Source organism: Lactuca saligna, chromosome 4 (assembly GCF_052625555.1).
Source record: "Lactuca saligna cultivar CGN05327 chromosome 4, ASM5262555v1, whole genome shotgun sequence".
In the NCBI taxonomy this organism is placed as follows: domain Eukaryota; kingdom Viridiplantae; phylum Streptophyta; class Magnoliopsida; order Asterales; family Asteraceae; genus Lactuca; species Lactuca saligna.
Genome location: NC_136420.1, coordinates 80,430,160 through 80,456,732, shown reverse-complemented (window position 1 = coordinate 80,456,732; position 26,573 = coordinate 80,430,160). Strand labels below are relative to the sequence as shown.

The 26,573-nt window shown below is 38.5% G+C and overlaps 2 protein-coding genes across 2 annotated transcripts; one reads left to right on the top strand and one right to left on the bottom strand.

Annotated features, from left to right (window-relative positions):
* The first annotated feature begins 10,225 nt into the window (after positions 1-10,225).
* LOC145042200 (E3 ubiquitin-protein ligase UPL5-like) lies at positions 10,226-13,498 on the top strand. Its single transcript, XM_078990585.1, has 3 exons — positions 10,226-12,170; positions 12,304-12,893; positions 13,030-13,498. The coding sequence occupies exons 1-3, from the start codon at positions 10,358-10,360 to the stop codon at positions 13,291-13,293; spliced, it is 2,667 nt and encodes an 888-aa protein (XP_078846711.1). The 5' UTR covers positions 10,226-10,357; the 3' UTR covers positions 13,294-13,498.
* Positions 13,499-22,635: 9,137 nt separating this feature from the next.
* On the bottom strand, positions 22,636-24,595 carry LOC145042199 (uncharacterized). Its single transcript, XM_078990584.1, has 8 exons — positions 24,311-24,595; positions 24,140-24,233; positions 23,655-23,774; positions 23,508-23,556; positions 23,335-23,434; positions 23,175-23,236; positions 23,012-23,070; positions 22,636-22,901 (listed from the first exon to the last, which is right to left on the bottom strand). The coding sequence occupies exons 1-8, from the start codon at positions 24,460-24,462 to the stop codon at positions 22,797-22,799; spliced, it is 741 nt and encodes a 246-aa protein (XP_078846710.1). The 5' UTR covers positions 24,463-24,595; the 3' UTR covers positions 22,636-22,796.
* Positions 24,596-26,573: the final 1,978 nt, after the last annotated feature.

Sequence of the window (26,573 nt, the reverse complement as noted above, 5' to 3'; positions counted from 1 at the left end):
TGTCATAACTTCTTCGTTATAACTCGGATTTCGGCATTCTTTATATGCACGGAAACCTTGTAAAATATACTAGAACTTAGTTAAGATTATTCATTCTAAATAACCTTTCATCAAAAATCCATTTTTGACGCCTATCGTCTCTAAATTGACTAGCCCGGATCTACGGGCGTTACACATACTCTTAATGTTTTTGGTCTTAATCGGTTAAGATACAAGCTCATATTCCAGATCTAGTCCTTATAATGCCTCTTAACCCATAAAGTTGAAGCCTTTAAGACTTTTCATGGCTATAAAGGTCACCAATCACTCCAAACTCTTATCCTCTCTCCTCATTAAGTCCTTATCTCATGCATGACTCAATATTAACGATCAAGATTGAATTTTTATGGATCTACAACACATTTTATACTGAAATGGGGCAGATCAAGGCTTATGGAGACCATTTACTCATAAAGTCTCCACCTTTGGGATAAAAACCCTAAAAATGGTCCATAATGCACAAATCCAAAAAGGTTAAGAAAGCTTTAAGCTTTTTACTTCCAAATGATGCTCCAACCTATGTAAAGCTCATATCCAAGGCTTGCACTGCAACTCTAGCTTCTACAATGGCCCTCTCTTCTTCTTCACAAGCACACAAATGATACTTTCAAACTCAAAACACACACACCACCTTAGAACGAAGGTTTGGCTCTCTTAAGGTTTCACTCTATGTAAAATGGTGGTTGGGATGCAGGCCATAATGTTCCTTTTATAGTGCTCATGCTTCATTTAGGGTTTTGAATCTGGGCCCAGTACGTCCCGCGTACACTTTGGTACGCGCAGGCCATACTGGGTTGAGTCCGCGTCAAAGGCATGCCCATGGGTACACGCATCGTACTCTTCAGTACGCCCAACGTACCCACTTGTCACCATTTTCTATTTTGGGCTAATTTTGACAACTTGGAAAAGAAGAAGGATTAAATAGATATACCTAATTTTTAGGATGTTACAATTCTCCCCCACTAGAATCAGACTTCGCCCTTGAAGTCTCATGCCGTAAATAACTCTAGATGTTGCTCCGCATCTCCGACTCCGGCTCCCAAGTCAGCTTGGACACTCTTCGATGTTGCCACTGAACCTGGACCAGAGGCATCTCCTTGTTCCTCATAAACTTGACATTCCTATCTAGTATCGCGATCGACCTCTCGATGTAATTTAGGCTCGCGTCCACCTAAATATCCTCCAATGGTACAACTGCCGCCTCATCGGCCACACACTTCCTCAACTGGGATACGTGGAAGGTGTTATGAATTTGACTCAACTCCTCAGGTAGCTCCAAACAGTATGCTACCTTGCCCACCCTAGCGGTCACCCTGAAAGGGCCAATGTATCAGGGCCCTAGTTTGCTCCTCTTCCTGAATCAGATCACTCCTTTCCAAGGAGATACCTTCAGGAGTATAAAGTCTCCAACCTGGAACTCGAGCTCAGATCGTCGCCTATCCGCATAACTCTTCTGGCGACTCTGGGATGTCAATAACCTCTGCTTGACCTGTTGTATCTGCTCAGTCATCTTAAGTACTATCTCAGTGCTACCCATCACTCGCTGCCCTACCTCTCCCCAACAAATGGGAGTCCGACACCTCCTCCCATATAAAAGCTCAAAGGGAGGCATACCAATACTCGAATGGTGGCTGTTGTTGTAGGAAAACTTAGCCAAAGGTAGGTATGCATCCCAACTTTCCCTAAAGTCCATAAAACATGCTCGAAGCATGTCCCCGAGCGTCTGTACCGCTCGTTCACTCTGCTCATCCGTCTATGGGTGGTAAGCAGTACTGAAGTACAATCTCATACCCAACTCCTCCTGGAACTTCTTCCAGAACCTAGAAGTGAAACATACATCTCGGTCTAACACAATCGAGATCGACACTCCATGCCACGACACCACCTCTCTCACATATACTATGCCAGCACTTCGCAGAAGAGCTCTCACTGATAGCAAGGAAGTGAGCGCTCTTCGTCAACCAATCCACAATCACCCAAATTGCATCAACACCCCTCGAGGTCCTCGCAATTTGATGATGAAATCCATAAAAATCTGTTCCCAGTTCCAATAGGGAACCTCTAGCGGCTGCAACTTGCCATGCGGACGTTGGTGCTCGGCCTTAACTCGACGACATGTCAAGCACCTCTCTACTACCCATGCAATATCCCTCTTCATACAGGGCCACTAGTAATCTCTCTTCAGGTCCAAATACATCTTAGTGGTCCCGGGATGGATCGAGAATCTCGATCTGTGCACCTCCTATATCAATATACTACGTGCCCCGCCCGTAAACGGCACCCAAATCCGACCGTGACAGGTCATAAGCCCTCGACTATCGGTAACAAACCCGGATACCTGCCCAATCACTCGCTCTCTCTTGCGGTTCTACGGTCTCACAGCCTCTACCTGGGCCTCTCGAATGGTGTCCAATACCGGATTCATCACTATCATGCTCATACATATATCTCGTATCGGGGCACTCTTCGCCCTACGGCTCAGGGCATCGGCTACAACGTTAGCCTTTCCCGGGTGGTACAGGATCTCACAGTTATAATCCTTTACCACGTCTAACCATCTCCACTGTGCATGTTCAGGTTGGGTTGATCCATCAAATAGTTCAACTCTTGTGGTCCGTGTATAAGGTACACAGAACCCCATACAAGTAGTGACGCCATATCTTGAGGGCGAACACCACTGCCCCTAACTCCAAATCGTGGGTAGGATACCTCATCTCATGAGGCTTCAATTGCCTTGATGCGTATGCTATCACGTGCCCTCTATGCATGAGCACCACACCCAACCCTGATATAGACGCATCACAGTAAACCACAAAATCCTCCATTCCCTCCGGAAGGGCTAACATTTGGGGCTTCGCAGAATCTCTGGCGAAGCGTCTCAAACGAGGTCTGTTGTTCTTGACTCCAAGTAAAATCCATGCCCTTCCAGTTCAATCTGGTGAGGGGAACGACAATCTTAGAGAAATCCCTGATAAATCTCCGATAGTAGCCAGCCAACCCCAGAAAACTCCGATGTCCTAAGAATTGGACCTCTCGTAACCAGAAATCACACTTGGAGAATCTGGCACAAAGCCTCTCCTCTCTCAATACTCCAAGAATCTCCCTCAGATGCTCCTCATGTTGCTCTCTGGATCTCGAATACACTAGAATATCGTCGATGAACACAATCACCGATCGATCCAACATTGGCTGGCATACTCGATTCATGAGATCCATGAATGCTGCTGGTGCATTGGTGAGCCCAAAAGGCATCACCACGAACTCGTAATGCCCATAACGAGTCGTAAACATCGTCTTTTGGATATCCTCATCCCGCACCCTCATATGGTGATATCCAGACCTCAAGTATATCTTGGAGAACCATGAAACTCCCTGCAACTGATCGAACAGATCATCGATCCTTGGTAGTAGGTAATGGTTCTTGACCGTAAACTTTTTCAACTCCCGGTAATTAATGCACATTCAGTGTGAAAAGAATCGACGCTCCCCACGGCGAGCTACTCGGTCGTATGAATCCTTTCCCCAACAGCTCCTGAAGCTGTGAGGATAACTCTTGCATCTCTGTTGGCGCAAGGCGATAAGGTGCTTGGTAATAGGTGCCTCCCCTGGAATCAATTTGATGCAAAACTCCACCTGCCTCTCGGGAGGTACACCCAACAACTCCTTGGGGAAAACATTCGGAAACTCTCGCACTATCGGTACCTCATCAACAGAAGTCGGCCTCTCTGCGACAACTCGTGTATCCATCGCATAGGCTATAAACACTCTACAACCCTGTTGTAGACTCTGTTTCGCTCTGGCAGCCGAGCAAAATGCTGGCCCAAATCGGGTACCCTCGCCATACCCCATAAGTACTCCCCCACTAGGGTCTCGTATGGTCACCAACTGACGCTCGCAGTTGATAAAAACTCTAAATCGGCTCAACCAGTCTATGCCCACGATGACACAGACATCCCTCATCGCAATTGGTACCAGATCTATCGGGAACTCAACACCGAAAATCTCGAGTACAGATCCTCGAATCACATCAGTAGCATACACCGCTCACTCTTTGGCTATAGAAACTCACAGAGGTCGACTCAAAACCTATCGTTGAATACTGATGTGCTTGCTAAATGCTAATGACACGAAAGATCGACTCGCACCCAAGTCAAATAACACTAAAGCAGGTACATAACTCACAAGAAAAGTACCTATGCATACCACAATATAAGAACAATATCTCAAACTCGGTATAAGTAAATAAATGAATACATACCAGCCACGACATTGGGAGCTGCGCAGACCACCTCCGCTGTCAACTGAAAGGCTCTCCCGCGAGCCTTCGGTGCCTCAGCCTTCACTGGCCGGGCCTTAGTAGCTCTAACAGTAGGTGTAGATCCTTGTGCTGATCCTTGAAGTAGCTATGGGCACTCATCCTTCCAATGGCCAGTCTGGTTGTAGTGAAAGCAAACTGTAAACCCCTTGGGGTAATCCCTCGTGAAATGCCCCTCCTTGCCACACTTGTAGCACACCCCTGCTCTGCACACTCCCTAATGGCTCTTGCCGTACTTCCCACAAGTGCGACCCCTCTGTCCCCTAGATCTCGAATCAGCAGGCTTTGCCTGCTTGGCTGTCGGCTGAGACTGTGTCGTCCGCCTATCCCTCCTCTAAGACTCGGCCTCCTCCGTGGCCTGAGTCTCTAGCTCGATCTCCCTCTTTCGGGCATTTTCCTGGAGCTCGGTAAATGTCCGGTATGTCGAGTTCGCCACGAACTCACGAATGTCTCTCCTCAATATGCTCAGATATCGACTCATGCGTGCCTGTTCAGTAGACACATGCTCAGGGAAAAACAATTCCCTCTCGTGAAACATCCGTGTAATCACAGTCACGGACTACGTCCCCTGCTTGAGGGACAAGAACTCCTGGGCTAAACATTCCCTCTCCATAGGGGGAACATACTCGTCTCGGAACATGGTGGTGAACCTCTCCCAGGTCACCATTGTAATCTCTACAGGAGTGGAGTCAGCCGTCACAAACTTCCACCAGTCTTTCGCTCCCAATAGAAGCTGGTTCAGCGTGAACCGTACCCTCAGATGCTCCGGACAAGAACAGGTGTAGAAGCATCCCTCAATGTCAGAGATCCACCTCAGCATGGCTATCAGATCCTGGATCCCATCAAACTCTGGTGGCTTCGTGTTGCTGAACTATCGGTACAGCAACGAGTCACCCCCATGTGGCCTCGCAGCAGCGACAATTGCAGTGGCAGCAGCAACAGCCGCCTCACTAATAGCATCATATCTCTCATCAAACGTCTCAATCAGCGTGGTCTTGATAGACCCAAACATCTCCGGAATGGCCTCCCGGATCGTCGCGACCACCTCGTCATGAATCATCCGACGAATCTCCTCGTCGCTAACGCCGCTGCCCCTGGTGTGTGGCGTTTCCCAACCATGATGTCTCTAAAACACAACACAAAAGAAATCAGAGACTTGCTCGAGTATACTCGCACTCGATACTCAACCCTACTTGTTCCTTAGTACCCTAAGGATTCTTACTTAGACTGGTCACAGATCCGATGCTTCTAGTAGTACGGTCCCTATACTACCTTCCACAACGCATCAGTATTCACCCCAATTCTTCCTCCTAGGATCCCAGATCACAAGTACTCTATATCTCGCTAAACACAGGCTACCCTCCAGTAGACCACTCATAAGCTCATCGTTGCTACCTACTCACTCTCGAAGTATCTCATAAAGCAGTAATCTCCTAGGCTAGGGCATCACAAATCATGCCACTCTAGTCCTAGATATGAATACCTATCCTACTCTAGCATGCATAGGATATCCCATAATATCTCATAACACATAATGTAAGGGTATTTTGGGAAATCATCGTTCGGGCGCTGGATGATCGTACACACTGCTCCGTTCTGCTTTTCTCAAAAACCTTTTACTCTTTTAGAAAAATTGTTTATTTTATGAAATTTTTTCTCAAATCCTTAGTTTGAGTTCAGATATGCTCGAAGGTGCATCCGAATCCCTCAAACCAAGGCTCTGATACCAACTTGTAACGACATGAATTTTCAAAACAATTTTTTTCATTTTTCAAACATAACATATCTCATAAAATAATCTCAAAATTCAAATGTATCAAATGTTAACTCAATAAAACATATCCCAAATCTCAAATATATATAATACTCCATCAGTGTGTACAGATCATGCCAGCGCCTTCCCGTGATCCTCGCTAGTACCTGAAACACATAACACATAACATGGTAAACATAAATGCTTAGTGAGTTCCCCAAACTAACACACACAACAAATAAGCCAATCGAGGCTATAACTCGGTATGACCCTCCGATCAATGTGTCTCAGCGGGACCCTCCAGCCCCGTAGCTACTTGGACCCTCCGGTCCGGTCTAGCTCGTTGGACCTTCCGGTCCGGTCTAGCTCGTTGGACCTTCCGGTCCGGTCTATATCTTTGGACCCTTTGGTCCGGTCTACATTGTTGGACCTTCCGGTCCGGTCTACATTGTTGGACCTTCCGGTCCGGTCTGATCAAGGACCCTCTGGCCTCATGAGTCGTTGGACCCTCTGGTCCGATCTATATAACACATAGCATACATATAACACAATGCACATAAATCTCAAACATACACATACATATAAGACCCTCCGGTCTGTACATAGATACCCCTCTAGGTAATGTATAATGAGAAGACTCACCTCCGGTAATCTCGGACAGTCTCGAACTCGAAATATTGATCTAGCCTCTGCCTAATCACATAAAGTAATTTACCTCTAATTAACAACGATTCTCAAAGGCTACACTAATCCATTCCTATAGTCTCTCAAAAGGGGAAAGACCATTTTACCCCTCCAATCGTCCAAATGTCCAATTGTTAACCTAACCCTAAAAGTCAACGAAAGTCAACAGTGGGCAGTACGCGGGGCGTACCAACTCTATATGCGGGGTGTACCCCATCGTATCTAGAATCAGGGATCTCAACCCCTACATGGTGCATTATGAGATTTACGCCCAATGTAAGTATCAGTTTCATACTCTTAATGTTTTTAGTCTTAATCGATTAAGATACAAGCTCATATTCTAGATCTAGTCCTTCTAATGCCTCTTAACCCATAAAGTCGAAGCCTTTAAGCCTTTGCATGGCTATAAAGGTCACCAATCACTCCAAACTCTTATCCTCTCTCCTCATTAAGTCCTTATCTCATGCACGACTCAATATTAACGATCAAGATTGAATTTTTATGGATCTACAACACATTTTATACTGAAATGGGGCAGATCAAGGCTTATGGAGACCATTTACTCATAAAGTCTCCACCTTTGGGATAAAAACCCTAAAAATGGTCCATAATGCACAAATCCAAAAAGGTTAAGAAATCTTTAAGCTTTTTACTTCCAAATGATGCTCCAACCTATGTAAAGCTCATATCCAAGGCTTGCACTGCAACTCTAGCTTCTACAATGGCCCTCTCTTCTTCTTCACAAGCACACAAATGATACTTTCAAACTCAAAACACACACACCACCTTAGAACGAAGGTTTGGCTCTCTTAAGGTTTCACTCTATGTAAAATGGTGGCTGGGATGGAGGCCATAATGTTCCTTTTATAGTGCTCATGCTTCATTTAGGGTTTTGAATATGGGCCTAGTACGCCCTGTGTACACTTTGGTACGCCCCGCGTACTGGGATAATACCCATGGGTACGCGCATCGTACTCTTCAGTACGCCCATCGTACCCACTTGTCACCATTTTCTATTTTGGGCTAATTTTGACAACTTGGAAAAGAAGAAGGATTAAAGAGATATACCTAATTTTCAAGATGTTACATCTATCGATTGAATACATGGAGATGGATACTCAGGGTCGTGATTCAACAGACATTCGGGTGTGCCAAACCCATAATCATGCTCCCATAAGTCATTGTTATCTGTGGTACCAACGACTTACACGATAAGTGCATGTACGTTTCACTAGTATTTAATTATAAACGATGCAGTAATAGGTATACCATCAAGTTAAATAAAAACTTTACGATCACATGATAAGCGTTCAACTGCTCGCGACATTCACGAACCTTGTTTTGCGATTCATGAACCTTGTTTTGCAACTCCGTAATAATTCGGTCCTTATCATTTGATGGTACAGTGGACAGTGGTGGTGGTGATGACAGGTGAGATAGAACATATATTCGTGCCTTTTTTTTATTGAGGCTCATGTGTCATGTGAATTTCTGTGTCACGTAAATCAGGACAATCAATCCATACCGAGCTAACTATCCACCATTCAACATGACTCTCAGCTTCTGTTGGCTCCAACTTTTGTTTAAGTTTATTATCCTAATAATAAAATTATAAAATTATAAGTAAACATAAATTATACATATAGAGGAAAATTATAAAATATATAAGTAATCATACATCGTTAATTTTTAGAAACTCGTTGTACTCAACCGCTCATAAATGCCTCAGTTTCGACCATGCAATAGCCCGATGGATCACATTTGGTTGTCGGGTACCAAACAAATTGCTCACATGAAAACTATCAAGAATCCATATATGAAAGAATCATGTATTAGAATATTATCAAGCAAAAAATATAATATTTTAAATCATGTATTTTACCTTAAAAACATATACATATCCATTTAGGGTGTACGTTATTTTTTGAGGTAATTTAACTTTTGGTTCAACTGAATGTATAAAGTTCTCAACCTTAGTGAATAGTAAATAGTTGTGAGTACAACTTATCCCAAATTATCCTCCCTCATGAATATCTGCGACATAAAAAATTTCACAATTAAATTTGTATAAAATATTAGTAATGATAATTATAAATTAACGTCATGATACCTGTTGAATTAATCAATGTTGTATAGCATGAGAAATACTCGTCTGCCATAAGCTATTTACGCAACTGTCCGTTGAAACCCTTGTCTAACAAATAAAGAATACATAAACAAACCGCATCCTCGTCCAATAAGTCATTAAGTGAATGTTTAAACATATTGATTACATTGTCTGATTTCACTGTGACGTTTCTCTTAACGATAGGAAACACACTAGAACAAAAGATGGCACCAGAGATGTAGGCAGGAAAATAGTCACCAAAGTGGAAGCCGGTGGCAATACAATATTCTTTCTTACGAAAGACAACTCGTAACCCCTAATCTTAAATACCATTTCTTGTACTTCGCTTTAGGGACCCGTGATAACTTCGTGGAAAAACACATAATGTAGAAGTAAATGATCTCCATCTACGTTAGGAATGTCTGACCACTTATAAAACATGAATTCTGGAACATAATTTCACATGTTGGTCTGTGTATGATTGTCGCAAGAATATCCGCACTGAATTTTGGCTTACAAGTCAGTGTAATGGATGCATAAAAAACCATGTCGTGCCACAAATAGAAAACTTATTATAATCTAACTCCAGAACGAACGACCACCATTTACAGATCATGTTCTTGACATTCCAGACATCTTCTTCGTATTCCAGAACAATTTCTCGCGTTCCCGAGCATTCTGGAGCATTTAGGAATGCATTTTTCCGGAATATTTATTTTCGATGTATAATAACATAATATAAACAACTAAACTATTGTTGGGTTAGCCCTAATGCACTATCAACATGTATTGCTACTCCAACATGTTGTCAGTTCATTCCGGAGATGTTCTTTGCATTCCGTAGGAAGCTCTAAAAACAAAATATGTTAAAATTAAACTATAAGAGTTCAAGAGTAAATGGTTTGCCCGTAAAACAACCAGATTATCGTGATCGTGTTTCATATCTTAAGTTGGAGTTCCAAATGCATCTCGGAGTGTGTTGGAATACCGGAGAGCGTGTCGGAGATCGAAATGCATTTGTAAATCAAGATCCATAATGTATCGAAATATAATCCGAAAATGAATTTAAAATTCAAAGTCCGAAATATATACTGTGTTACTCTAGAACAGACATATTTCAGAAGGTATTTGATGGCCAGTTCATATAATATGGAGTCGGAACTTATTTCCTAAATAACCCATTCTAGATAAAAATGTTATTTTGGCAAAGATCAATTTAAATAAGCTATTTTTGTCAAAGATAGACCAAAAAATGGTTAAATTAGTCAAATTTCCTTAAGTTTAATTATTAATGCCTTTTGGCAATTACTGTAAGATTACTCACCAAGTAAACACGGGTTGCGTTGATCTCATCATCTCTCTGTAAAACCCAGCGAAGCGAAGCGATATACAAATCTCTTTCTCACAAGTTGTTGTTTGATGGTTTCATGGTAAACCCATTCCCGCCGGCCAACCGTCAATGTCTTCTCCAGACTCTCCGTCCGTCGACTTTCTTCACCAGCGAATCAAACGCAAGTTCGAAGATTACGACGACGACGAATACGACGATCTCTCCTACGACTTACCCTCCTTCAGGATGAGAAAGGATGATCCTAACCCTAATTCTCCTCCCGCCACCGCTTCCAGTAATCCTTTCCTTGATCAAATCACTCGTCAACACCCTCACTTCCAAACTAGGGCTTCTACTTCCAGTTCCAGTTCCACCCAAGACTCCGCCTTCTTATGGTATCCTGATCGTATCCAATTCTTCGTTCGTATGATCTCCGAAGGCAAAACCTTAGTTCTCCATGGAAAACCAGAAGACAAAGTCAAATTAATCCACGAGAAAATCCAGGCCGCCACCGGAATTCCGATGGTCGAGCAGCGGTTGATTTATCGAGGCCGGCAGCTTCAGTGGGATTATAGTTTGGCTGAGTGTAAGATAAATAACGACGCAGGCTTGCAATTGGTTGGTCGAATGCGGAGTACGGAGCATCCGCAAGCGTGGCAGTTGATTGATGATTTGGTTTCGACGATTTACAGGTTGTGCAAAGGAGAAAAGGGCCTTTGTCTGAAGTCTGTGAAATCGCGGTTAACAGAGTTCTTAAACATGACGGCCAAGTATGATATCGGGGATGATCAACCGGCGCCTCATCTGAATATATTCCAATCGTTATGTGCTCCTGCAGCACTGATGATGCTCTACATGTCTCCTCATGCAGGTAACAAAGAGTGTGCTCAAGAGTCAATTCGACATCTCCTTAACTCTAGTAGAGATACACTGTCAAGACCTATTTATTCACAGTGTGCACCTATAGCATTAGAGTTCTGTAAATTGCTGTGTAGAGTTTCAGGAAGATCAGATCCTCTGTATGAAGATTGCCGGAGTAGTCTAGGATCAATGGTGGAGTACCTTAGAATTGGAAGAAGCTCTCGGAATTATGATAACATTAGTAATAAGCCTGTAATCATTACAGTTCAGGACATTCTCCCATATGTGGCTGAGCTTGCAAACAACCTAACAGAAGGTTTAATTTCCAGTGTGGAAGCCATAGATGATGTCTGTCCTTCACCAAGTGATGTCCGTGAGTTTGCTTCATTCTTGCGTCCTCTCAAAGCTGCAATCAAAGATCAGACAGAGTTTGAGGGAATCATACCAATACCAAGTAAGTCCACCTCCACCCTCCCTTGTGGCAGTGATGAAATCAAACTTCTATACATGATCTTCATTGAGCTTTTTGAGAAAGTTCAAATGTGTCTTGATAAAATAGAGAGCTACTTAGCTTCAGAAAAGAAAGGATATTTCGGATGGGATTCTTATCTTTCAATCTTGAAAGAACTGCGTAGCATTTCCAAACTATATCAAGGCGCAGAAGATTTCTTTTGGGAAAATTTGAAAAGGAACAAGGTCTCAATATGCTATCTGATTGTTAAATATGCTAAAAGAGGTGAAGATTACAAATGGATTCTTGGACATAAAGATGTTATCGACTTCGAATCCAGAAGGCATTTGGTATTGATGTTGCTTCCAGAAATGAAAGATGAATATGATGAACTTCATGAGATGCTTATTGACAGATCTCAGTTATTAGCCGAATCTTTTGAGTACATTGCACGTGTAGATCCTGAAACTCTTCGTGGTGGATTATTCATGGAGTTCAAAAACGAAGAAGCTACAGGCCCTGGTGTATTACGTGAATGGTTCTTCTTAGTTTGTCAAGAAATCTTTAATCCCCAAAATGCCCTTTTTGTTGCTTGCCCTAATGACCGAAGAAGATTCTTCCCCAATCCAGGTAACTTCACAATCCTTCAATAAACAAAAAAAAAAACATTTTTTTCAACATGGAATTGCTTCTTTACTTCTTAACTTATTAACTTCTTGACTTGTTGACTTGTTGACTTGTTGACTTGTTGTTGAATATGCAGCATCTAAAGTGGACCCATTGCACCTTGAATACTTCAACTTTGCAGGAAGAATAATCGCACTAGCTTTAATGCACAAAATCCAAGTAGGAATTGCATTCGATCGATCATTTTTCTCACAATTATCAGGAAACACAATCTGTTTAGAAGACATAAAAGATGCAGATCCATATCTATACAGCAGCTGCAAACAGATACTAGACATGGACCCCACTACAGTTGACGAAGATGCCCTTGGGTTAACATTCGTTAGAGAAATTGAAGAACTAGGATCAAGAAAAGTTGTGGAGCTTTTTGCAGATGGAAAAAACATTGTTGTGAATAGTAGAAACAGGAAGGAGTATGTTGATCTTCTTATTGAGCATAGGTTTGTGACATCTGTTTCAGAACAGGTGTCTTATTTTGCTAAAGGGTTTACAGATATTGCTGGAGAAGAAAAGATAAGGAAATTGTTTTTTAAAAGCTTGGAATGTGAGGATCTTGATGGAATGTTGTATGGAAGTGAAAGTATTATTTCAGTGGAAGATTGGAAGAAGCATACTGAGTATTATGGGTATAAGGAAACTGATCCTCAAATATCATGGTTATGGGAGGTATGCATTATGCCAATTTCCAATTGCCAATTGCTAATTGCCACCTGTCATTTCTCTCTCTCTCTCTCTCTCTCTCTCTCTCTCTCTCTCTCTCTTTTGCTTAATGTTGTTAGTTAAAAGTAGTTATTTGTTGCAGATTATTGAAGAAATGACAGGGAATCAGAGAAAGGTGCTTTTGTTCTTTTGGACATCTTTAAAACATCTACCGATTGAAGGTTTTGGTGGATTAGCTTCAAAGCTTTATATTTACAAAACAAATGATTCGATAGAGCTTCTTCCATCTTCTCACACGTGTTTTTATCGAATTTGTTTCCCATCTTACCCTTCGTTGGATGTCATGAGAGAACGCCTAAATATCATCACTCAAGATCACGTGGGATGCAGCTTTGGGACATGGTGAAAATAAAAAAATAAAATAAAAAAATTGAAATTTTGAGCTAGTTTGTTTCTTATCTGTTTGTAAAGGTAATAATAGAGTAAATTTATGTTGGAAGTTTTCTGTTTTGACTGAGTTGACTCGCTGTCGTTAGGTCTTGGGGTATATCATGTCTATAACTAGGTATATAACTATATATATATTATGAATAAAGATTGGAATTAGGTGAGTTTTTTTTTTTTTTTTTTAATGTTTTAAATGCATTATCTTTGGTTATTGTTGGGGACTTTTTTTTATTGATAAGAGCAAAATATAGAGGAACATGTAAATTGCTTACAAATGTAAGTTAATTAGGTTGTTATTATGGGTTTGGATATTGTTATTATTGGTAAATGGATACAAGTAGTTATTGTGGATGAAGTTGTACAAGTATAATGTTATTATGGATAAAAGGAAAAGTGTATGTTTCATAAGGACAAAATTGCAAAAATGGTACTTGTGGTTTGTCAATTTCTTTTGGTAAGGTCTAAAAAAAAGTTTGTTAGCAAAAAAGTCTCTATTTGGTGGTTTTGTTGTGGTTTTGGTCCATATCTTGTTAAGTTTAACAGCATGTTAACTTTTGGCAAATGATAGATTTACCTCTAGGGATTATTTTTGCAATTGTATTTTTTTACCAAATTACAAGGATCAATTATGCAATTTTCTTTTTCATTTTATTGAATTCTTTTAATTAATTCATTTTAACTTCTTTCTTATTGTATTATTTTTTTATTAGATAATATTATATATCAACAAATACTACGAATATATTATATTTATATATTAATAAATGTTACTTTATTTGATTATTAATTTTTTTAATTAATTTTTTTGAATTTCTTTTTTATTGGATTAATTCTTTTTTATTGGATTATTATATATTAACAAATACTATTTTTAACATATAATATTTATCTATTAGTAAGTGTTACTTTATTGGATTATTAATTTCATTTAATTAAAATTTTTAACCTTTTTATTGCGTTATTCTTTTTATTGGATATTTCTTTAAATTTATTATTTTTATTTATAATAAATATTATTTTTTTAATTGTTTTTATTTTCTTTTAATTGCTTTCTTTATTGTTTTAAATAAAAATACCAAAAAATCTGTAACATCTTGGGAATTATAAGATTCATATGGCATGTAAAAGCTTGAATCAATTAAGTATGAAAGTTTTTCAAGCCTAAGACCTTAATTGCTAGATGGGTGTTGGAGGCAAGGCTCGAACGTGAGGCGTTTATATCTTGAACGCTCAGCGTTCAGTGCATGAAGTTGATGCGGAGGCCAAGGGGGGGGGGGGGGGGGGTCCAGTTAGGAATGCAACGCGTTCGCCGTCTGCACTTAAAACCTTAAGTGTGCACTATTTAAGCAACTTAAGACCCAACGCTCTTCATTCTCTCAGCCTCTACAGTACCCTAAGCCTCTTTTCGAAGCCCTAACCCTAATTGTGAGTGTGTGAGCTTGGAAGACCATCTTTGAGTGTATTTTAGAGTTGTTGAAGAAAAGTGACCACCTTAAAGTCTCATTGATCAAGGAATAACTTTTGGATCTAGGTTCTCCAGCTCATTTGCAAGCCTCAAAAGGTATAAAGTTTTTATCTTGCTATCTTATAGCTTAAGATCTAGATTATGGCTTCTTTGTGCTTCTTATGATCATATGTATGCTCTTTGGGAGTTTGAGCTACTCCAAGAGCCTAGGATTGAAGATCCTCACGTTTCTGAGTTGTTCGAGTCATAAAAATGGTAACTTGATGGTTGAGGACCAACCATGCAAAGGTTTTAGGTCTTGGTTTATGGATTGGAAGCTTTAATGGATGTTTGGGTCCTTTTGGACCATGCAAAGTCATAAAGTTCGTGACTTTATAATTCTAGAGGTCCTAGATACCTTGGATCTATGTTTCGATAGCATGGCTTAAGCATAAAGTACTTAATGGTTGATTTTTGGAATCTGGACGCGAAAGCCCTGCGTAAGGCTCGAAAACGCGTTACGTTCCCATTGGGGGTCACGATCTGAACCAAAGAGGAACGTTCTGCGTTCATTGCATCAGTAGCCCTCTTTGGGCCATTTCCTTGGACTATATGACTATGGGCCTTGATGGATTATTCTTTTGGGCTGTTAATGAACTATATTATATGTCGGGCTTGAAGGAATGCCTATTTCAGAAGTTGGGCCCAATTTAGAAAATTAGGCCATAAGTAGGCCATTAGTGGGTTTGGGAAGACTATATAGAATTGGGCCCTTCATGTTATGGATTTGGGCCTTGGTCATGGACCAAATTAGATCAGGGGTAAAATAGTCATTTTACCTTAAGAAGGATTATTGGGCCCTGTGGAAGTGTTTATCTTTTGGGCCAAGGTTTGGGTATAGTTTATTTTGGGACAAGAGTATGTGAGGGGTAGAGTGGTATTTTACCCTAATGAGGACTTATGGATAAGTTATAAGAATCTCAGACTTATCTAATCTGTATGATGATCAGTAGTTCAGGGATCTGTCAGCTAGTAGCTAGAGGTTTATCTGTGGGATTATGCATTTGGCTTTGAGATGTGAGTTTTCCTCTTGTAGGAACGGATCAAAGGCACCAATGTCGGCCTTTATATGTATGTTAGTATGTTCCGAACTAAGGTCCGATGCCGGACAATGCCCGATGTAGGTTTGATTCTTGTATGTACTTGTTAGTATGTTATCGGACGGTGCCCGGGGAATGTTTGTATGCTTGATGTCTTTATGATTCTTGTATGTACTTGTTTTATATGTTTTTGGACTTCGGTCAGATGCGGGGGAAAGCCCGAGGAAGGTTTGTGTGCTTTCCGGATTACGGTCTGATGTCGGGCGGGGCCCGAGGAATGTTTATATGTATGTTTTCGAATTCCGGTTCGATGTCAGGTGGTACCCGATGAAGGAATGCGTGTTTAGTTATACTTGTTGTCTTTGTGATACTTGTATATGCCTGGTGGGGAGGTGAGTGTGGGCGGGGTCCCGTATCTCATCACTAGCTGAGAGTGGACGGGGTTACATATCTCATCATTAACAGAGTAGGGGCGGGGCCCATGTTAGGCGAGGTCTTAGGACTAGAATATATAGTATTATGTGTGATTCCTTATGTGCTAGCATGATTATATGTTATTGTCTGTATGTGTATATGTCACACCCCCAAACCAAGGATGGCGGAAACGTCCGGGGGTGGAGGACTTCATGTACAGTATCACAACAACGAATATAATAGTGCTCAAAGTAAATACAACCACCATATATATAATTGAAAAAGTTACACCAAAGTATATGTTTACATGTTTCAAAAGCAATTACATTATGATGACAAAAATAAATTGTTGACGGGTTAACGTCCCATCCTCAAAGCGATGAAGTTTTCCTGTTTCACTGATTTCCTGAGAATACAAGTAGTTTTGAAAAGTGTCAACAATTAAGTTGGTGAGTTCATAAGAGTTTTGTTTGAAGTAGAAACCGTTTTTCCTTGTAAAATCGATATAGTTTGATTTGCAGAAAATCCAATATTTTCTTAGTTAAGTGTGAATAGAAATATTCCTATATGATGCATTAATGAACCCTAGAATGACCCGTAGAGTTCCTCTATAATCGTCCAGTGTATATAAGTTATATAAGATTTAAATTAGATAAAACGTTGAATATAGTGGGTCTGCCCTAGGTCCACAACCCAACGAGGAACAGGAGATGAGGCGGGCACCACCAATTCTAGGCCAATCAAGACTAAATTCTTATATGACTCAAACATAGACGCTCAGCGACTATAGTTGAAGTCTAACAATTCTAGATGAAATATAGTTTGATTTCCAGACAATCCAATATTTTCTTAGTTAAGTGTGAATAGAAATATTCCTATATGATGCATTAATGAACCCTAGAATAACCCGTAGAGTTCCTCTATAATCGTCCAGCGTATAAAAGTTATATAAGGTTTAAATTAGATAAAACGTTGAATATAGTGGGTCTGCCCTAGGTCCACAACCCAACGAGGAACAGGAGATGAGGCGGGCGCCACCAATTCTAGGCCAATCAAGACTAAATTCTTATATGACTCAAACATATACGCTCAGCAACTATAGTTGAAGTCTAACAATTCTAGATGAAATATAGTTTGATTTCATAATAACTATCTTAAGTGAACCTGGTACTTTGTATCGGTACCCCCTTTTTTTGTATAGAGACCCGACACTTTGTATTTGTACCCCTTTTTGTATAGAGACCCGACACTTTGTATTTGTACCCCTTTTTGTATAGAGACCCGACACTTTGTATTTGTACCCCTTTTTGTATAGAGACCCGACACTTTGTATTTGTACCCGTTTTTGTATATAAACCCGACACTTTGTATTTGTACCCCTTTTTGTTTAAATAAACCGGCACTTTGTATTTGTACCCCTTTTTGTACGAGTATGTTATGTAAATGATCATAAACTATACCTATTATAGTTTATTAAAATGTTTGAAATGTATATGTACTCTAACTATACCTATTATAGTTTAGTATATTTCTTTGTGGCGTTTAAGAATCCCATTCTATGGAAGTCAAATGTATAGTACATTATAGCTATGTTTAACTTGTTTTGTCTTGTACTAATGATTATGATGGAGGATTCTTATAAATTCAGCAAGTAATTTCCTATTATATAATTATATCATAACAAGAAATACATGTAATATATGAAGTTATCAAAGATTTAACACTTTGCTCAACATGTTACAAAGTGTTTTGATAGTTAGAAGCTGTTAATTAATTCTTAGTCTTTCAGCACTATTTTAGAAAAATCATAGAAAAATCATACGAAGTCGAAAACTAGATCCGTAAATTCTGAGAGTTCGCAAAATGTGTCTAGTTTACTCATAATTTTTATCAAGATTTTTAATGACCTCAAATTTGGGTGAAAAAGTCCATAATCACAGATTGGTCCGGATTGGTGTTTGAAATGATAGGCAGTTTTGTAAAATTCACCATAAATTGTAGAAAAATCGTATGGAGATGTGCAAGTAGTCATTTTAAAGCTAAGAACTTGAACTATTTGCACCTTGTACAGTTTTGAAAAATAAAATGTTTAAGTTGTCCAAAACAGTCCGTGAATGGAGTTGAACTTTTCTGATGAAGGCTGTTAGAAAAATTTAGTTATGTTCTTGGTGTTTTAACTTGTATTCCCCCCCCCCCCCCCCCTGAAAACTTGAGAAAACATGAAAATGTAGGGGTATGAACTCACCTTGAGTGATTTCAGTAGATAAGTGTTGAAGAAGAGAAGTGTTCAACCCAAGAACACTTGAAGAATCACTTGAAGATTCGAAGCTCTAACGCTAATATGATGGAGTTTGTGTAAGATATTCATGATTTGAGTAGAATGAAGTGAAATAATCATAAGGAGGATGAATTATACTTACTAAGAGTGGAAGAACACTTGAAAATAAGCCTTGAATCTCGAAATTGGAGTGGGAAAAGTTTGAGAGAAAAGTGGTGTTTGATACTTAGTGAAATGAGGGCAAATGAGAGAAATGAGGAGAGAGGATGTTTGTTCCAGCTCTAAAAACGTGGGAATGAGTGTAAATTGAGTGTGAGGGACATTGAAGTGACCTAGGTAAGGTGGGGAGGTGTGGTTAGTCAAAGAGTGGGTGTGGGGTGGTTGCTTGTGACATTGGATAAGGCAAAGTCAACACTCCACCTTTAATAATTCACCCACTTGATTTTTATTATTTAGGTAATGATTTTCATCAAAATATGTTTAAATTATGAATATTTAGAGTTTATTATGTTAAAATATAATTTCTGGAGAAAATCCCGCTTTAAAATCACGAAAAACGGGCTTAAAATGTTAAAAATATCAAAAATGGGCTAAAAGTGACAAATTTCCGAATTCTGACCGAGGTTCGGTCTTCTGATGCTGAACCGAGAGAGAGGGAGGCAGAAACCGAGAGGGAAGAAGAGAGGGGGAAGGAACCGAGAGGGGGGAGGAGAACAGAGGGGCGCGAAGAGACAGAGAGGAGAGAAGGAGCAGAGACCGAGAGTAGGGAAGAGACAGAGAGGCGGAGTAGAGACCGAGAGGCGGGTAGAGACAGAAAGGCGGAGTAGAGACCGAGAGGCGGGTAGAGACAGAAAGGCGGAGTAGCGACAGAGAGGCGGGTAGAGACAGAAAGGCGGAGTAGCGATAGAGACCGAGGCTCGGTCCTCGCGTGCATTAGCCATCAGAGGCTCGGTCCTCGCGTGCTTTAGCCAACAGAGGCTCGGTCCTCGTGTGCTTTAGCCAACAGAGGCTCGGTCCTCGCGTGCTTTAGCCAACAGAGGCTCGGTCCTCGCCTAAGAGGCCTCTCTTCTTGGTTTCGGTTCCTAAAGCTTATTTTTCTCGTTTTCGCCCCGTTTTAAGCCGTTTTTGACCCGGTTAAGGGCCGGAATGACCCGAATGATTCTAAAAAGTTACGGGAACTATTTGAGGGAGATTTGGGAGAGATTTCTCATACTTGGAGAGATTTGGGAGAGATTTGACATTCTTGGAGAGATTTCTCATACAAAGAGATATTTGAGAGAGGTTTCACATACTTGGAGAGATTTGGGAGAGATTTGACATTCTTGGAGAGATTTCTCATACAAAGAGATATTTGGGAGAGGTTTCACATACTTGGAGAGATTTGGGAGAGATTTGACATTCTTGGAGAGATTTCTCATACAAAGAGATATTTGAGAGAGATTTCACATACTTGGAGAGATTTGGGAGAGATTTGACATTCTTGGAGAGATTTCTCATACAGAGAGATATTTGAGAAAGATTTGGGAGAGATTTGACATAGAGAGAGATAGAGTGAAAACGATTGAGAGAGGTTCCATGTGGGACAGTTGTGAGTGTCCGACATCGCAATGCATGGTTCGTAAACCCTGTTAAGCCTTATTTAAGGATCTTACACACTCCCGATGAGTAAGCATCATTGTTTTATCGGTTTGGCTTGCCACTTACCGCAGTTTTTAGGTTAAAGAGATCTAGTTGTACGTACTTTTCGATTTATGTTTTCTTATCAGAATAGCGAGTTGTTTAGTAAATACTGAACGTAAGTCCTAGTACACAAGGGTTAGTTGAGCTGACCGGTTTGACTTGTTGACTTTATTTGACTTTGAATTGACCAGAATTTGACGGTTGTCACAGTATAGCGGGCGGGGCCCAGAGACAAGCGGGGCCTGGAAGAAACGGATCTGTATACCAAACGAGGCTTGATGCCAGGCGGAGCCTGATGCCGGACACTGTCCAATGCCGGGCGGGGCCCGAGGAAGGGGCGAGGGTGCAGTTTATGTGATTATGTGTATGGTATGTTATAGTTTGGGGAGACTCACTAAGCTTCGTGCTTACAATTTTCAGTTTTGGTTTTAGGTACTTCCGGTAGCTAAGGGAAGAGCTCGGGATGATTGCAGTGCACACACCATGATGTTTAGCATGTGATGTTTACTCTAATTTTTTAATTTGGAACTCTGATAATAGTATTCTGAAATACTTTGACTCATGATTTAATGGAATGGTTTAATAACTATAGTTTTATATTTAATGGTTTAAAAATGAAAATTTTGGTCATGATTTTTGAGATTTACACAATCTCACCCACCCCACCTCTCCTAATTTATTTTAAATATTTGGAAGATAACATATTTTGGAGAACACCACCACCAACACTCAGTCACCACCACCAGCATCACTCAGTCATCATGTTTATTTTAGTTTTTTTGTCTATTCACATATATCTAAATTTGTTATATATTTCAATAATTTATGATTTTGACATATATAATTTCCCTAAAAATATTTCTACATTAATTACCAAATCCGAGTACTCGCTACTCGGTAGTCGACCGAACGAGTACCGAATAACGAGTTCTACAACAATGTCACCACCCTTATTGCCTATGGTTGTTTGAAAACCATTGATTTAACATTGTCGCCATTGATAACTATATTGGTAACGAATGGTCGGCTAGAGGTTGTATGTTTTCTAGGGTTTATTGTGCATTGTGTGGGTAGTCAACCAATGTAGTTTTCATCGAGAATGACCGACTGTAGACAATAATCAGCGATTTCCAACGAGATGATAGGACGACGCATGGCGGTAGAAGGCAACGAATGGAGGAGCTGACCAGGAGTGTTTGGATCGGACATCCTGGTGGTTGTAGCAGAATATGGCCGACTTAGTAGCATATATAGAGGATTTCGACGGATTGTGATAAGGTTGTCTTATATGGCTATTGGCGGCATTGGGTGTAACAAGTTGGTGGGGTTTCTGTTGAACAATCGATGAAGGTGATTGATGGTTGTCCTGCTGATTTTCGACGATGGGACGCGACATTTTTGCGTATTCTCACGACTTTGTGGTGGAACCAATAAAATCAAAAAGAAATAATATTATACATTATAAATTATTAATCCATAAAATGATATTTATTATATATAAAATAATAAATTAAAAACAATAATCCAATAAAATATTAACGTAATAAATAAAAATTAAAAGAAATTAGTAATACAAATATACAATAGAGTAATATTTATTAATAGAAAAATATTATATGGTAAAAAAAATATTTATTAATATATAATAATCCAATAAAAAAGAATTAATCCAATAAAAATGAAAATTTTTAAATATAATTAAAAAATAATATTTGTTAAGATATAAATATGATATAACAAAATTAATATTTATTAATATATAATAATCCAATGAAAAAAAATTAATCCAATAAAGAATAAGAAAAAGAATTAATTAAAAAATTAATAATATAATAAAATAATATTTATTAATATATAATAATCCAATAAGAAAAGAATTAATTAAATGAACTAATATACAATAACTCAATAAAACAAAAAAAGAAAATTTATGGAAATGATCCTTGTAATTTGGTAAAAATATAAAACTGTAGAAATGGTTCTTAGGGATAAATGCATCATTTTCAAAAACTTAACACTCAAACTGTTAAACTTAACAACAAACTGTTAAACTTAACAAGATAGAGACCAAACCTATAATAAAACCACCAAAATAGAGATTTTTTTTGCTAATAAACTTTTTTTGGATATCTAGAGAAATTAACAAACCACAAGACCAATTTTGCAAATTTGTCTTTCATAATTAAAGTACATTGCTTTTTCATCCAAATTTTTTTATCACTAACAAATTTTTGTTAGTTCTCTTACGATTTTAGAATTACTATGATAAATTTGAACTAGTGATAAATAAACATCATAATGTCCCTAACAATGTATGATACTCCACTTGTAACACACATATCGGTCGAATCTTATACAAGAATAAAAAAGTACAACACTAAATCATACGCAAGGTTCAACAAATTACCAAATGCTTAAAATACGATTACAACTCGATCTTTAGTTCTGAGAAATTACAAACAGATATCAGTGAAAACTATTAAGATTTGTTTGCTACAACAAAAAAACAAAAGTAAACATAATAATCTAAAGACTTGTATAATTATTTAGCTGACAAGCTTTCTCAACACAGCTTCAGCTCGTTGTTCGAATTTCGGTAGGACCCACTCATGTTGAACTATGTCTAGCCCATCTTTCTCAGCACCCAAACTCTAAAAAAAAAAAAAAAAAAAAAAAAAAAAAAAAAAAAAAAAAAAAGATTATTCTAAATGACAAGGACAAAAGTGGGCCTAAAGACCGATGATGTGGATAATTTATATACCTTGGAAGGATCAAACCCAAATCCACTCATTTGCATCATACGTTGTGTATCATCAGTGGCTAGATTTAAAGAATCATGTCAAAAAAAAATATATTATGGAATTTGTTTTGTATTTAAAAATTAAAGCCAAATTTTCAAGTGCAAAAAAAATAAATAAATTTACCATTTTCCTCTCCAAGAATGAGACTAAACAAGCCTCTTAATCCAAACAGATTAAGGAAGTACCTGAGAAAGAAATTAAACATAATAACAAAAGTTGATTTTCGGAAAATAAAAATGTAACTTAATTAAAATTTTAAAAAATATTGCAATTTTTTCATTACCATGAGCGACTGCTAACATAGCTAACATCAACAGTGCTCAAGTCAATTCCATTCTGTAACATTGACCTAAATCTTTGTGTCAAAGGAAACGGAATCTTTGCTGAAGAATAAAAACACAGGAATTTAGATTTCTCACAAATGTTAAATAATGGAAATTTAAAAAGCTGATATACCTGCTACAAATCCGGAGAAGAAGAAGTTAACCCAAGCAAAGGTAAGGGTCTAGAAAAAGGGGGTTAAAATTTGAGTATTATAAATTAGATATCGAATCTTGTATATATGTATATTTGTATGATAGAATATGCAAAATAAGTTTTTACCTGTGGTATAATCATTGAAAGATTTTTCTTCATCATATCCATAGCCATGTTTGGATCAGACAACATTTGTGCTTGAGGATTTTGACCCTGGCCTTTGGGAACATGAAGTAAACCGTTTTCCTGTAGAACAAAAAAGACTTGAATTCTGTAAAGCTTTTGGTTAAGCATAAATGGTGAAATTTCTGTTGAGTTCCATGGGTTTTTGGATGGAATGTTGAAATGCATCGAGTCAAAGGAGTTTGTGAATTCCAAAGGAATACAAATCAAGACCAAATCCCTAGGAATTCAGAAAACCAGACGCTATGGAGTGTCTAAGAACATGGAATTCAAGAGATGGATTGAGAATTGAAGCTTATCTAGTTCAAAGTTTGATCTGATTGTGCTAGGAATTGAAACTGTAAGCACTTGGTAGCTATATGATCTAATGTAATTCAAAGCAAAAAAATTGTAAATCTGAGAAAGTATCAAATTATGAGGAATCAAACCTCATTAGTGTAGTAAACTTTCCGAGCACGAAACGCCTTTGGGGGTATGAAATTAGCGGCCGCCCGTAGATTTCTAGCCCTAATTATAACCTGCCTAAAAATCAAACAGGACGAAATCAAGATTGGAATTGAATACATGAGAGAAGTAGAAAGAGAAGGAATTAAACTAACCCTTCTTTGATAATCTTGGCATCCGGCAATTGAGAAGTACGCATGAGCTTGGATACGAAGTAACGGAGGATTCCGATTAGAACCATGACGATTGATAACGGTATGAGTACCCAGTCTCTGATTGCTGTATCCAACACCAAATCCTCCGCCATGGTTGATTGATAGATAGATAGATAGATCGAGTCTCTCTATCGATCGACTGGTGATCTCTTCGCACTTCTTGTTTGAAGCTAATAAAAGTCTCCGGTGGTGGAGTGTGCTTCTATGTTGCTCGGTGCTAACATACGCTGCGGTCAGTATTGGGCCGTCTATACTCTATAAACGTATCGATTTATTTTCATGTTTTATATTTTCCACGTGGAATAGGTTAAACTAAATAGTTAAGTCTAAAAAAAATTAAATAGGGTACTTATGATTTTATGATTCTGGGTGATCTTTTTTTTTTTTTTTTTTTGATGGTCTTTAAAATATATTTTTGCACGTTAAGTTTTTATCCGACAAGATTATATTGTCATATTAATTATTTTTTAATTTATTTACTGTTTTATATAATAATAAATTAATAGGTCTCACTAATTACCTTACATCTAGGGTTTCTCTCTAGCTCATGACCACACACCCTTTATCCTTTCCATTATCTAGTTATTTACGTCCCTTCTCGCTAGTCAGAACCACAACTTTTTGTTGCCCTCGAGTTAGTCAACACTAGAAGATTACCCGAATGATGCATATGTCGAAAGAAAATCGACAACTTTATTTATGGATTCTTGAGAGTGTATTAAGTTATGCCATGTGCCATATTCGGGTTTAAGATCCATGAATCGGGTATTGGTGTGATTTTTTTTGGATGAACTAAAGATTTCACCGACAGATGCATCAAGGGAAAAAAGTTGCAGAGAATGTTTGGGGAGAAATCAATGATCCAGATTTCAAATTCTGGAATTTGATTTTTTTTGGATGAATGATTGTTTATTCCTAAGCTGAATCATTTGATGTTTTTTATTCCAAATATATTTAAGATTTTTCCGTTGTAAGTGGTATTTTTTTCAGCTCAAATCCGTTTTGTTGTATAGGACTGAATGTTGTTGTTTCCACCATTTTTCTTTAGCTGTTATATGTTGGTCTTTTGCAAGTTCTTTAGATTTGATGGATGTGTATTTTGATTTAGATGGTCTATTTGGTTTTTGTTGAAAAAGAAAGTCGGTGGGTTATCATAGGTTTCACAAGAGGGGTGTCTACCAATGTCCCATTTTTTTTTTTCACAATTTTATCTTTTTTCTTTGTTTGTAGAAAACATAAGAAAGTCATAGGAACTTGGTGGGGAAGGATTCACCAGACATTTTGTGGGGAAGGGAGAGTTCACCGGACTTCACCAAGCCTAAGAAGAATGGATATGTAATTAATAATGTATGATAAGACCAATTTCATATCTTCTGAGCAATATAAACAGTTGATGCAATTGTTAAGCAACAACAACAATGAGTATGCATGTATCAATTCTATGATTACTGACAGTGCTATCGACAATGCATGTAACTATATTGATTATTCTGGTGAACATATTTCGTATATTTTCAATGTTATTGATGATTCTAGTTAAGAATCGACATCCTGGATTATAGATTCAGGAGCACCAAATCATATATGTTCTTCCAAATCTATGTTTTCATCTCTAATGACTTACGCAATACCTCAATTGATTGGACTACCAAATGGCCAATCGATTCATGTTTCACACAATGGAAGTGTTCCTATTCATGACACCATTATATTGGATCTAACTTATATATGTTCCAAAGTTCAAGCACAATCTCATTTAAGTTCCCAAAATTACTTCTCAACTTAAAGTGTGGGTAATTTTCATTGATGAGTTTTGGGATATGCAGACCCCTTTATCTAAGAGTAACTTTATCATTGGAAAATAGTGAAAAATCTTGTTAAGGGATTACAATATTTTGAAAAACCCTAGTTTAGATGATAATTCTTCAAACAATTTTCAATCATGTAACAAGAATAATATTCCTAATATGTGGCATAATAGATTAGGACATCTTCCATTGTACAAAATGAAACTCTTTCTTTAGTTCCTAAAGATTATATTTGTATCAATTTTAATTCATGTATAGTTTGTCATCAATCTAGACAACAAAAACTATCATTCACAAATAGTAATACCATTGCAAATAAACCATTTAAATTGATTCATGCTGATGTTTGGGGGCCATATAAAGTTCACACTCATGTCGGTTTATATGGTTCGGTT

What these genes read in the sequence shown, in the direction of transcription:
- LOC145042200 (XM_078990585.1), top strand. Translation starts at nt 10,358, where the DNA reads ATGTCTTCTCCAGACTCTCCGTCCGTCGACTTTCTTCACCAGCGAATC. An exon ending in AAGATTCTTCCCCAATCCAG is followed by an intron (nt 12,171 to 12,303) that starts GTAACTTCACAA and finishes TTGAATATGCAG; the next exon opens with CATCTAAAGTGGACCCATTG. An exon ending in AAATATCATGGTTATGGGAG is followed by an intron (nt 12,894 to 13,029) that starts GTATGCATTATG and finishes TATTTGTTGCAG; the next exon opens with ATTATTGAAGAAATGACAGG.
- LOC145042199 (XM_078990584.1), bottom strand. Translation starts at nt 24,462, where the DNA reads ATGGCGGAGGATTTGGTGTTGGATACAGCAATCAGAGACTGGGTACTC. An exon ending in GCCAAGATTATCAAAGAAGG is followed by an intron (nt 24,234 to 24,310) that starts GTTAGTTTAATT and finishes TTTGATTTTTAG; the next exon opens with GCAGGTTATAATTAGGGCTA. An exon ending in TTTCAATGATTATACCACAG is followed by an intron (nt 23,557 to 23,654) that starts GTAAAAACTTAT and finishes CCCTTTTTCTAG; the next exon opens with ACCCTTACCTTTGCTTGGGT.